General features: G+C 40.1%; 1 protein-coding gene across 1 annotated transcript in view; it reads right to left on the bottom strand.

The window, feature by feature from the left end:
• The window catches only part of eys (eyes shut homolog), a 203,562-nt gene that overhangs the window by 45,008 nt on the left and 144,676 nt on the right, over positions 1–13,878 (bottom strand). The window contains exons 40-41 of the mRNA XM_061039619.1: positions 11,544–11,720; positions 1,072–1,222 (exon numbers count right to left, since the gene is read on the bottom strand). Coding sequence (XP_060895602.1) covers positions 1,072–1,222; positions 11,544–11,720 — 328 coding nt within the window. The remainder of the gene's footprint in view (positions 1–1,071; positions 1,223–11,543; positions 11,721–13,878) is intronic.

Genomic DNA, 13,878 nt, shown 5'->3' with positions numbered 1-13,878 from the left:
CTTCTTAACACATTTATGTACAAGGCATAGGCGATATAGGTGGTCACCTAGGGGGGCCAATTTCTACTGTAAGGGGCGCTGGCACGAGCCCTGAATGTTTGTAGCTGTGAATATAATGTTAAATGTAAACCTACAGGCAGATTGAAAACCACACAATAACACAAGTGATTCACTACTCGCTTTTTTTCTCACTAACTCACAACAAGTTGCAGACAATAGAAGCAAATGAAAGTAGGGACAATATGGGGCATTGTTGTGGAAAACAAATATCATGGATTGCGAACGTCTGACAGCACTCAATTAACATCTTAGTCCGGTCTCGTCTTGTTAAGAAAACAAAATGTACGTGTCATCAGAGTTTTTAGTATCAAAGATCTATTTTCAGGAAGTCAACGTCTCGTCTGGGTCATGGAAAAACAGTGGTTGACGAAACATTTCTCGTCATATTTTTGGAAAACAAAATCAACACTGGTTTCAAGACAAAAACAACTGTTCAATATCCGGGCCAATACAGTTTTTACTTGGTTTGGTGTAGAGGTAAATCATTATATCTTCAAAGGCTGACATTTGGGATCAGTCCCAATACACCCCTTGCCCTTACCACTTGTTGTGTTCAGGCTACATTCAGAGGCACATTCCAAACCCGGAGTTATGAGAAATCTCCCAGAAAGCCTATCCGGTAACATCTGTTTATGTAAATGCAGTTGACGACTATTGATGACGTTTCAGGGTCTTGAAGGTCCGTCCCCTTCCATCGGGGGAGATTTCACTATAACCACTTCTAACTCTGTTCCGAGGGGCAAAGGAGGAGTCGAAAACTCGGGCAAGGGTTAGAAAAGAAAATGGAACTGAGCCTTGAGCTCCTGGCTAAACTGATGATATTTTCTGCCTTCTGTAGCTTCTTTGCAGAGACACATAAAGTATTCACACTTTGTACTTCTGCACTTCCTACACAAAAGTTATAACATAAATGTCATGCAGCGATGATTACATAATGGTTCAAAGACATTAACAACACTTTGGCTGTAGATATGAGGGAAAGGAAAGGAAAGTCTAAGAGTATTATCGTACCTGATTGTGACTGGTGTCCATCTGTTATTATTGATGTTCTGGACTGTAGCCACATTCAAGATATGGCCGCCACCACACCCAAGGTTAGCAGCGGGACATCCGTCCTGCAGGAACACGTGGAGGAACTGCTCCCCAAAGTTCTGCTCCTGAGCTGAAATGGTGAGAAAATGTGGTTAGTAAAAAAGGTATCTTTTTCCGTATTTCCAAATGCAATACATTCTGTAAGCTGCAATATTTATAAGATTTCTTCAGGCTTATATCTCAAGATACCGACTACAGGAAATGAGTCCCCTCTGGTTTATGTGAGATGAAATAAAATCGGTTTAACAAGACGATGATGGAGGCATACACACCCAAAATGGTTTTCTGACAGATAAATTGTTTAACATGCTTTATTTGGTTTTCTGTTAGGATCTCTGAGTTTGAATTCCTTTGTTGGATTACTTTTTTTGTGTAGGCACTTGTCCCTGCAGGATTTTTCACCATTTAGAAACAACCTCCTCTTAGTCTTAGTTTCCTCTAAAACCACCTGATGACAACATTCAAAAGGTTATTATGGAATTTCATGTTGTTTTATCAAAGTGATTTCTTGTAGTGTGCCATCGTAAGGTTTGTTGTTTCTCTGTTTGTGTCTCTCTCGTGTGTGCTCCAGGTGCTGCTCTCATCCTCAGCAAGGGATTGAGTTCACCTGTGTCCACCTGCAAATCATGTCCCAAGTATAAAGAGCCAGTTTCAATGGCCCATCAGGCTGTGTGTGTTACTTTGCGTCGCACAATAGTGTTTACTTCATATCTGCAGGAAGAGAGTCCTATTCTCTGCATCAAAGTGTTTCTTTGATACTTCTTTTGAATAAATAGAGTTTTGGATATTGGACTTGGATTTTGACATTCGGATTGCCCACTCTTTGGTTTGCAAAACAAACTTATTTTTTTTGTTTTAAAGGGGACATATTATGAAAAATCCACTTTTAGATGGATATGTTCAAAGGTTTTTGAACATATATTTGGGTAACCTGAGTGTCTACCGACCCACAAAATGTGAAATAAATCCATCCAGACATTTGTTTGTGGTCTGCATAAGTCTTACAACACAGAGAAAAATGCTCCATTTCAAATGTGCTCTCCTTGTGATGTCACAGTGGGATTCTGGTAAAAAAAAATCCCCTCCCCTCCCCTGATATCTCCACCCATGGACTCCACCTCCAGCCTAAAACAAAACTTTTGTGCAGGTCCTCCATTTTTATTCTCTCTACAGAGGAGTGATGTCTACTGGGAAAACTCGGGGGGGGGGGTCATTGCATTTAAAGAGACACACACACCAAAACGGAGCGTTCTGAGAGAGCTGGTTTACACAGGGTCACAAACCTCCTCTGGTGCTTGATTCATGTTATATTTTGACCACAGCACAGATGATTCATTTAGACCACAGGGGACTGTTTGAAAATGTGGAGAAGGGGGATAATATGTCGTCTTTTAGTTTTTGCACGAGTTAAATAATTATTATTTTTTTGCTCATTCTTTGCCTTCCTTTAACCTCGTATTCATTTATTTAACTCTTACTCCTCTCACCAGGAATGTTACTTCTACAGGCAAGAAAACGTCATTGTCTTGTAAACAAACAGTCAAAAACGCAACAAAAGTTCACCGTTTTCCGCTGAAATCATTGCCCTGTAAACGGGGCCCTAAGTCTTACAGTGTGACCTGACGTTCCACCACGACTTTTATACAATCGTACAGTGTACGCCGGGCTTTAGACTTCATAAGAACAGGGATGATTTCTTTAAAACATGAGGTACTGTTACACTACAAGAACAATGATACCAAAGACTGTGATCTTACTCTATTCTCCTCTATGATGGGTTTCAGTTCCTTGGAAAACATCCCTGGTAGAAGTGATGAATTTTTCTTCAGGGTCCAAACACTTTTGCTTACAAAACAGTTTTGTGACTTCACGCTAATGGTGAAGGACAGACACTTTTTTTTTATGTTTAGAGTTGAGAAAGGTTGTGAGACAGGACACCATTATTGGATACGCCACTTCTCTGACTCCAGAACATTATATCACAGCGGGACTCTCTCCTTGGCTCGCACAGAGTGTCTTGGAAGTAGGACGATTCAGTGGGGGAGCAAAGGACAGCGGCAGCATTAATCCTCCCACACTGGCTTACCCGGGTCTGAAGGAGGGAGTAAGCCAGTCTAGCACTGCCGTCTATGAGGACATGAGCAGAGGGCAGGTAACATAAGAACGTGGCGCAGTGATGGAAACAGAGATAGAGGGAGAGCCAGTGACTCATATGCCACTGTCAGTGAAAGTCTTGGTTGCAGGGCAGAAACACAAGAGGAATACTGCCCTGTTAGAGACACCTGAAATGTTTCACAAGACACATTTCAGCTGAGAAGACAAGTGACATGTCCTCAAAAATCCAGAGGGAGCTACTGAGTGTGAGCAACACAAGCAGGGTCGACCCCCTTTGATTTCAATCTGACAAAGATAATCGAAGACTTCATAAGGAGAAGCGGGCCGATGAAAGTCCACTGAGCCAGGACTCTGACAGAGGTGTGTGGCCTGCAAAGACAGTCTCGAGTCCCAACAATGGTGCGTGTCATCTCTCGTGAAGTAAATGCATGTGCGGAGGATTTGAACACCATGGGAGAAAAAAATGGCCCCGAAAGCTGAGCTTGTTGTTTCAAAAGCTGTGTGGCAACCGATATGAAAGCTGTGAACAATTCCACCAGGGTAAAAAAGGGTATCCAGAAAATCCCCATCTCTTTTGTCGGAAAGAGGCTACGCTTAGCTTAATATGCTGCACTCTGATAATGCACTTACTAAGAAGGAGCTGGAAGTCTTCCCTATCTTAGGACTCAACAGGGATGCACTTAACAGTTCTGTGTTACTAACCGCCGCTGCCGAATGGACCACAGGAGGAATATCCTGTTCAGATAATCCACCGTTTCCTTATCCTTGTGTAGCGAACTCCTACAAAAGCAACAGTGGGGACAAGTTTGCAGCCAAAGTGTTTTTTCCTTAGAGTTATAATCATTTTCAAACACATTTTTGTCTTTGCCTGAAGCATTTGGATAGTGTACAGCATTTATTTCTCTCCGACAGGAAGGAGTGTGAGGCCCTGCTACACACCGGCTGTGTGTTGGCGGGGTCACAGCTGAAATGGGGACTCCTCCAGCTCGGACCGTCACGGTATTTATAGACGCTACGTGATGGCTGCGTGTCCAGCTATCATCATATATTGCTGCTATCATCTTTAGCTGCTAATTAGTTATATACGTTAAAGGAAGAATGTGCAACATTTCACGCATACATATAGCAGAAATCAAGTATTTGATTAGCTGGCTGTGTTGTCTGAGACATGTTCTCCTTATAAAAGCTGTTTTAGTCAAGGACTAGAGGAAAGTAGAATAACAACCTCACTCTTTATTCAAACGTCACCGAAGTGTTTTAAGATCATGATCACTCTGTGTCAATCTGCATGCAATGTGAAGCTACGAGCTAACAAAAAACGCTAACATTAGCGTGCTAACACAACAATGCAGGCCAAAGGCATTGGCAGTTCGAGCTAAGGAGAATTTTGTTTGCCATTTACGCTTAGTGCGAACCTGAGGGGAGGGGGGTTGGAGGTGTGTCGCTGGAGGAGAGTCGAGGTTGCGACCAAACAGCAGTTTGTTTTGGTTTCATGCTTTTCAAGGTTTTCAAGGGCGACATCTACTGGATCAAAAAGTCGCACGTTCTTACTTTAAAAATGTTTTTACATCCTGACATCAATCAATAAATTGTGCTCTGAAAAAGGGCAGAAAAAGAGCCATCTCTTCTAGCTGTAATCCTGTAACTGTAAAAACAAAACTCTCTGTGGTCTGTATAGTTATGCTTCAGAGAGTTTTGTTTTTGATAAATATGCTAAGAGAATTATTTCAAGACGGCTAGAAAATGTAATCTTAGCGAGCGTCAAATGTTGTGCTTCATTGCATAAAAATGTTATGACAGTCATGGAGAGTTTTTTTTTTTTTTTCAGCGATTCTGCAGAGAGACTGCAAAGCTTGAACTGTAACTCCAGGAAACAAACAAGCCAAAAAAGGGGCCAAGATTGAAACTTCCATTTGATGCTCATTTTCAGGAAAGGAGGATTTTAACTTTCAAGCGATCACTGGGTCTCTCGGAGTTCTTTGTGAATCTGATAGGAGGAGCAGCAGAATAAAGTCACCTTGAAAAGTACGAGAGATTGAAACATGTAACTCACCGGATATACAAAAAAAAAAAAAAAAGAGCACAGAAAAGAATCCCCCTGAAAAAGCAAAGCATATTAGTAAGTAATAATTATGCCTGTCATATAATCATCTATGTTATTGCCAAACGACACAATCAGAGGAGACTGGAGTTGTTGAATGCAGCAGCAGAGAAAACAACAAAAAAACAGAGACCCCACTTCCCTCTGCGACAATGAGCCTTTGTCTCCTTCAGGCGTCACACCATAACTCATTTGTTGACAAATATTATTCACTATGGATGTCAATGTTGCCCCATCCTTTATATTTCTATTTTTCGGGCTGTACGGATATTGTCCCATGTTGTCCCCATGGCCCTGTTACTGTGCATGGAGCCCAACAGAGCATACGTCCTTTTGTCAGGGCCTGTCACCTGTTCTCTCTCTTCCTCTCTCTCTCTCTCTCTTTCTCTTTCTCTATCACACACACACACACACACTTCCTCTTCATATTTCTCTTCTCTGGGCTGACAATTGAAGTCCGAGGGGAGACTCGTGTGTTTGCTAAGAGGAGAGGGAGGAGAAGGAACAGGTCTGGGGCGAGAGGAGAGATTCTCTGCATCTCAATGCATGTCTTTTGGTTCTCTTCTGATTAACTTTGTCTGTTTGATCTCTGGAGTTTCTCTCTTTCTGTTCCTACCCTCTGATGTGAAAAAGAGATGCTGCACTCTAAGCCGGGGAAGCATTACCAGATAAAAGGCACCGTGCCCTCTATGTATGCTTTCTGAACATTAATCTCTTTTTTTTATGACAAGGCTCGCAGTCTGTTATCTGGCTCCCGTATGCTGCAGCAGAGAAACATTGTAAACATGATTTGGAGTAAAGAAAAACAGAAGATGCTGATTTAAATATCTTAATCTTATTTACAGAAACATAGTGAGAAGTGAAGATGGTATCATGTTATCACAGTAATTATGAGTTTCCATTATTATCTATGCAGAACATCAGTGAACACTTAGATAGGCAGTTACTTAAAGATAGGGTTGGTAATTAATCCAGCATATACTCATCATATACATTAAAGAAACAATGTGCAACATTATACACATTAATCACAGTTATTTACTCTGTGCACTCTTCAGTTAGCTTGTAGCTTCACATAGCATGCAAATTGACACAGCGTAAAACAGCTTTTATATGCAAGGGGAGGAGCCGGCAGCCCCGCCCATGTAAACACAGCTCCAACAACAACACAGCCAGCGAGACCTGCGCTTCTCACTCGTTGTAGACAGTCATGACTGGTGTCATCAGACATTCACCTTCTTTAACTGTCCTCTTTTATTGCTTTTTTCATTTACTTTTTGATCCAGAACCAGATCCTTTTTCCGTAGTTAAGTCTTATTTTCTCGAGAAATTAAAGTTTTGTATCCAAACAGGAGGTAAAATACCCTTAGATTAAGAAAGAGCAAAAATACAAAATAAAAGCATTTTTTTTTAAACTATAGAGTTGTAGTGTTGAGTTGTAACTAAAAAAAGTGTTTTATCAACCCTAATAAAAAAGCAATACCAGCTACAACAAAGGGTGACTACAGATGACTGAAAAGTCATTTGTCCGGGGGCAGAAGGATTTTTATTCTTGTTTTATCGTGATTTTATGCATTTAAAAGGAGCAGTACATGGGATTTAATTGCATGGAGGGACAACATGGGAGTTATTTAAAAGAATTTAAGGGAGCTTTTTTATGCCTTTATACAGAGTAAAGGACAGTGGGAAGAGTAGGAAACTGTGATGATAGAGCAGGGAATGACATGCAGCAAAATGCAGAGGGTGGGAGTCGAACCCAGGCCACCACCCGCTTCATGGCCTCTCGTGTCTGTACTTGGGGGGTGTGATATAACTGTTTGGTTCTCCTGCGCCCCAGCCTGCAGATTCTAACCAAAATCTAAAAAAAAAAAGGGAAGTGTGTTTCTGGATCTTATCTTCAATCTACAGTAAATTGTAAATATAGAATATAACTCATTATAAATCAATCAAAACACCACAATTCTTCATTTGATACTTTATTAAAAGCATCCGTCTGAATGTTCGATTCCATTTCTGCTCATAGATCAGCCAAAACTTAAGTCCTTTAAGGCTTAACTGGTTGACCTTTCAAGTGCACCGAGCGTACAGTATGAAAAGCACTAAATTAAAGTCCTATTAGGTTGTGAGAGCTGGCTAATTAACAGCTCCTTGACTACAAAAGATTTAAGTCTTTGGTGGAACAGTGAGGCACTCAGCTGCCATCATGGGAGGCCTATGTCAGCTCAGCGAGATAAAAGTGGAGCCATCATTACTGGGAAGAATTCAAGACCGTTTTATGGTTAAATTACCCCAAAAAATGGTGGACTAATACTTGTTGGTAAGTCCTTCACAGAAACACTGTATCTCTGTTAGAGAGAGACACATGCTTTCATACATTTAACAGTTGGGTTTGATCTCATTGATTACCGATAAACCTCTTTGAATAATTTAGCAAGAAAATCCTAATTTTGATGCCAGAAGAGATCGCTTCGGGTTAACCCTGAGGTGTTCGGGCATCGTAATCAGGACTGTAAATGAAACCCAGAGGCCATGAACCTGTGGACAATGTCACTGATAAGGGGTTGATCTAGGTTACATCCGCAAGATGGATGAAGCGATGTCAGAGCCCGCTCGGTGTAGAATAAATCACCTTTGATCAGGACACAATTTATGGCCGTCACAGTTGTGTTGGACTTACTGTAGAGTCACACTGGGACATCGAAACAGCCTCTTAAGATCAAGGTGGCTGCAGTTTTCAGAGCAAGCAGTCCACTGAGACACCCTGTCAGATGTTTTTAGAATCATTTGAGGACAAAAAACACAAAGATGTCATGAAGGGTCTTCAGTCCTGAGCACAGCGGGTTTTAATGTAGGCATTAGGGTCGAGAATTTATCTTGATTTTACCATCATTGCAATATGATCTTTCACAAAAAAACACATTGCAAATGTCTGAATTGATCGCAAGCAATGCTTTTCTCACTCAGCATGTGTACATTTGACCTGTTGTATGGAGGCCTGTGTATATGCTTTAAACCAATTTGATGCAGTAAGATGGATCTGAAGCTAAATATTAGCTACTCTCAGAGTAATTAGTGCCAAATGAGTGGAGATAAAATGTTCTCATTGATTTATTTTTCTTTTAGAGTTAGAAGGGACATGATGCAAACACAGATGTTCTGTAAAACCTGGTGAACATCAGATAAAATAGAAAATGAGTTGAAGCTAATATGCAATAAGGCACAATGTTTTTGCACATTTTTCTTATATCATGCAGGCCTAGTAGGCATACATACTTATAATGGACGACTCAAATGTTTACAAGCATTTTTGCGTGGTTTCCTGTCAATAATATCTCATTACACTTATAACTAAGCCACATTCACTTGACAAATCCAGATACAAATCTCATTTCGAGATATAAAAAGCAAAAATGTAGACGTGAATTGCTTGCAATAAGTTGAAATAGTAAATTTTGAAGTTTTTGTTTTTGAAGGTATACTATGCAACATTTTAAACATAAATTTAGCAGATATGAAATCCTTTAGCCAGCTTTAAGTGTCTTAAAATGAGACATACTAACTAATTTTGGTATTACATCCCATTTCATGAAAACTGAAAGCTTACAATTTGGAGATACTTTCACTTATTAGGAGCAATTCAATCCAATTATATGTTGAAATGTAAGTTTTCAGGACTTGTGACTCGTGAATGTGGCTTATAAAAAGTGTTTTTTTTTATATTTTTGCAAGAAATTAAATGATTACAACAGCAAAGACTTGAGTTTCTGTAGTGTATTAAACACACAAAGCTGGAAAAATGGAACATAATTCTCCTGGCTCAGCTTTCCTCAAGCCCTAAAAAAAATTACCCCAATCTAGTGACTTCGTCTGATCTAAAAACAATGCTCTATTGTTAGGAAGGTCTACTCTGTGGCAGTCAGGGCTACCTTTCCAAATCTCTCTCTGAAACAAAAGAGAGTGTGTCTATGTTTGGGTGTGTGTGTTTGTGTGTGTGTGTGTGTGTGTGCGTTTGCAGGTGTGGGAACAAAAGAGTGGGCGAGAGGCAGACGTACACTGTAGAGCTCAGGGTGGATGTAAAGGGTCAGCCTGAGCCCCCGTCCCCCATGAGACCCACCAGCTTCTCATGAGGGTTCCTTTTGTGTTTGAATCCTCCGTGTGTTTGAATTCGGCTTAATTCCACTCAAAGGAAGTCTAACTATTGCCTGTTTCTAACCTCTTCTCTTCAATTCTTTCTTATCATCTAACAAAAAGCGTTTTTCATTGAAGACTTTCTTTTTAAATCTTCAAAAAAAAAAAAAAAAAACTTCATGAATGTTTGAATCTAAATAAGTAAAATATAATAAAATCATGTTGATTTGTGTGAAAGTTGCATAAATAACACACTCAGTGTTTCTTTGATTTCTCTCCCGTACCCATGGAAACACAGGAGCGATGAGCTCATACTGCTGGTATCCTCAAATGACTTCTTTCTATCGACCTGGAAACTTTATGATCATAACTAGTTCATGATTTTTTTTCTTTATCAAATCTCTTATGTAATCATCTTCTACATTCAGAATAATGTTATCAAGGAAATCCTTGAAAGTATTCTGAAAAAGTGTTGAAAAAGTGTTATGAAAGCAACACAACTTGAAGAAAGTGATGACTTATATATTCTCAGAGACGGGTCATCATATTAGAATATTCGGATAGTTTATACAAAATGAAAGTTTTTATACCACTTTTATCTCATCTTTGAAATGTTTTTTTCCCATTATTTATACCAGCTGGTTATGATGCAGCTTCACCGCCAGAAGGTGGCTTTAGCCCATCTGAAATCTTTTTGCCAACCGCCATCAAAAAATGAACAAAGAAGAAAGGATTAGTTTACACAACTGTGGCAGCACAGACTGTAGAGATGCCAAGAAACTTACTGAGCATCTCTTCACTTAAAGGTCACATATTATCCTCCTCTTAAACCAGTGTAAATCATTTTCAGAGCTTCCCAAAACATGTCTGTGAAGTTTCTTTTTCTAAATCCACTCTGATCCTGTATTTGATCCTGTCTATAAACCCCTCTATTTCAGCCCTGCTCAGAACAGGCTGTTTCTGTGCCTGTACCTTTAAATATGTAAATGAGCTGTGTCTGACCACGCCCCCTCTCAGGAAGGGCTTTGGTGGCTCTGGCTTTCTCGCTCCATGTCCTATTGTTTACGGTGAGAAGGCAGACTCAGAGGGTAGAAAAAACACCTAGCTGTGGGAGTGTCACCCACCTGGGGGAGGGGTTACTGCCCTTTGTGATGTCACAATTTCCAATGTGTTAGCATTGAGCTTATTAACTAATCACAATTAGAAATACTTTATTAATCCCAGGGGGAAATTCAATTAAGATATACTAAACTATACATCATTGTCCAACTGTAGGAAAATGAATCACTGGCAATAATTTGAATATCAAAATATTCGGTTAAAATTTTGTAAAATGGCAAAAAGAAGAAAAAAAAAAGATCAGATCTATCAAATGAAACATTTTATATGAAAATTAAGAAAGTAAAAGTGACTCCAGAAATATAAAGTAAGGATGAAGAGTCACGCTCTGCAACATGTTGGAAATTCCAAAATGATTTGAACGTGTTCAAGTCCTCAAAAGGGATATATTTCCAGTTGGTCTACATTTATAATAAGGCGTGGATAACTTTCTTATTGAACGGTACAACTCTCATATTTTGCTTTCAATTTTAGATGATATTACAAGCAAAGGTTTCTGCATTTTTCCCCCACTGGTTGGGAATATTAAACTCCAGAATTATGCAAATTGTAAAAATGTGTAACATCTCTTAAAGTATAATCTATAAATGATTTGATTGGATGGCAAATACTGACTAGAATCCTGATCAATGTGCAATTTTTTCTCCAAAACATTGCTGAACAACAGCAACACATCAGCCACTTAAAACATAATTATCATTAGAAACCAAAAGCGATAATAGTTTTTATTCAAAGAGATTAGCACACCACAACCCTAGTGCACTCACAAGAACCCAGGTAAAGAAAACGCTGTATGAGAGGGTATTCAGCTTGTGGGACATGTACAGTATGAGGAATGTATATATTTTTCCTATTACCATTACGTGGGCTTGCTTTCAAAATGTTGCAGCCCTTTGAAATGATTGCTATAAAGAGAGCGTGTACTCACTGTAGAGGATGGTGCCCTGTGCTGATCTTGTTTTCACCGTCAAATAGAGAGTAACTGTGGCGTCCTCGACAGAAGCAGGTAGATCATTTCTGGCACCAGAAGGCCGGAGAAAAGATGCAAGTGGCTGCAGCTCCAAATAAGATGTGCCATCGAACGAGGGTATGTACACTGTGGCATCTAGGAAACAAAAAAATGCAAAATAAAGGTGGAAAGGCATAAGAGAGAACAGTAATCCCGAAAACCCTTGAAAAAAAACCATTTTAATTTTTGCTCTTGAGGATAAAACGCAATTACACTCAAATCTAAATGAAGGGTCTTGTAAAAAGACATGCCCTGCAGTGCTTTTGTTAGTCAACAGAGCAGCAATAACTGTCTGGTTTGTGCCTTGGCAGCACTGATAGCCTGGCTGTGAGCAGAGTCAGCAGGGTCCTGTCAGGGCTGTGTGCTACTGTGTTATTTCCCCCTGGATGAAAAAGGAGTTTGACTTTAAGGAGAGGTGGAGGAGGCATCCGCTCAGGTCATCAACTCCACCAGCCGGCGATGATCTGTTGGCTTTTACACAATGGACATGGTACACCTGGCGGATAGCTTGCTGTTCAGGTGTATGACAGTTGATTCAAAACAGGTGGCCCCTGCCTCAGCTCAGGGGAGTCTGCCCTCCGAGTCCAGCCCTCACAGATAAATTTCAGTTTATTCTCAGCTGAAAACTTGTAATATACAATATGTGCCGGGTTCAAAAACTAGTTTTTTTCGATTGTCAGAGAAATATGAACATCCTCCCAAGACTCTTGTGATCTCTTGTGCTTTGATGTTGGATCAAATATATTTGAGGCAGAGCTGTGAATGACTGACAACAATTACAAGAGAGCAGCTGTTAAAGAAAAGCAGGGGGATGAGGAATATTAAAGAGAAACATTTTTCATTTCTAACAGTGTACTGACCCTTTGAAAATGGACCACCTGCGGGGTGGGACGCCCTCTGGGGCAGTTTTTTCATAGTCTTGTTGAAATCATTCAAGATTAGAACGGGAGATTTCACTCTTTCAGAGCCGAGGTCCAAAACGTTTGTCTTTTGCATCAACATGTTGTGTTTGTTAACGCAACAATATGTCATTTCTACACCTTAAATAGTTAATTCAAAGTCGATTTAATAGGGGAGAATGGTGTTTACCACGTTTCCAAAGACCGCCCCCAGTCGCCTAATTTCTGGACTATGTAACAGCAGCAAGCTGAGTTTCTCTCATGAGAAGTGCTTACTGCTTTACGGCACGAGTTCACACACACACACAGCAGCCTTCAGCTAAAAAGAAGCCAGTTAGGCCGTCTCAGTACTGTTTGATACGATGCAGAGACGGAAAGGGACAGTGATGAATATAGGAAGAGAAAGGAGAGAGTGACAAAGAGAGGGTGGACTAGAGGAAATATTGGACGGATGTTGGTTGAGAGCTTAGTGAAACAGAAGGCTACAAGTCTGATGCCAACCTGGGTATGTCAAGACATTATGAGGTTATTCATCAGTGCAGTTAAACTAGGAGAGCTTCAGGGAGTGCCAAAGGGCACCAGACTGAAATGCCCCTCAGTTAGCCAGGCAAAAGGCAAACCAACAGGTTTTGCAGCGATGACAGCAGGTAAGCGAAATGGTCCAGATATGACTGATTCTACCCGACCTAAAAAGCCTCTGCATGTTTCTAATAAGCGCCTCTGCATGTTTCTAATAAGTTTCTAATATGCTCAAACTAGGATCAATATTGGAGATTCTTTTGAAAAAATGGAAGCTTCAGTGTCCGCGAAATGGCAACCTGCGTGCACATCGACTCTATGGAGGAGGGTGTAGGGGGAGACAGTTCTTGCCATTGTTTTAAATTTGGACTGCAGTACACATTTTAAACGCTAGGTGTCAGAGTTGCATATTAGTCCTTTTACAAAAAAATGTAACCACACTCTAGAAAGTCAAAGAACTGTAAAAGTTGGTGCTTTTTCTTATGGTCTACTTTTGGGCCCTTTGGTCTTTGATCCATACAAGAATTAATGTTAAAAAGACACACAAACAAAAATAATTACATACAAATGTGTATGTTGTGAAATGAGTCAGGGGCTGAAAATGATGAATCAATCTTTTTATGTTTTTGGCAATTTCAGAAAAAGGTTTATATAAAACTGGCTTGATTTCAAAGGCTCCAGCAGGAAAACACATACTAGATGCCCACGAAGAGGCTGGCAGCATCTCACAAAAGGTTTGGCAAAACAGGAAGCTGACAACCCTTCATCAGGTGCCATTACTGTCAAACACAAACTTATATAAAGGCTACAAGAAGAACAACAACTTTTTTGTTGTT

This window comes from Labrus mixtus, chromosome 6 (genome assembly GCF_963584025.1).
Source record: "Labrus mixtus chromosome 6, fLabMix1.1, whole genome shotgun sequence".
Lineage (NCBI taxonomy): Eukaryota > Metazoa > Chordata > Actinopteri > Labriformes > Labridae > Labrus > Labrus mixtus.
The sequence above is the reverse complement of the archived record's forward strand: the minus strand, read 5'-3'. Positions and strand labels throughout refer to the sequence as shown.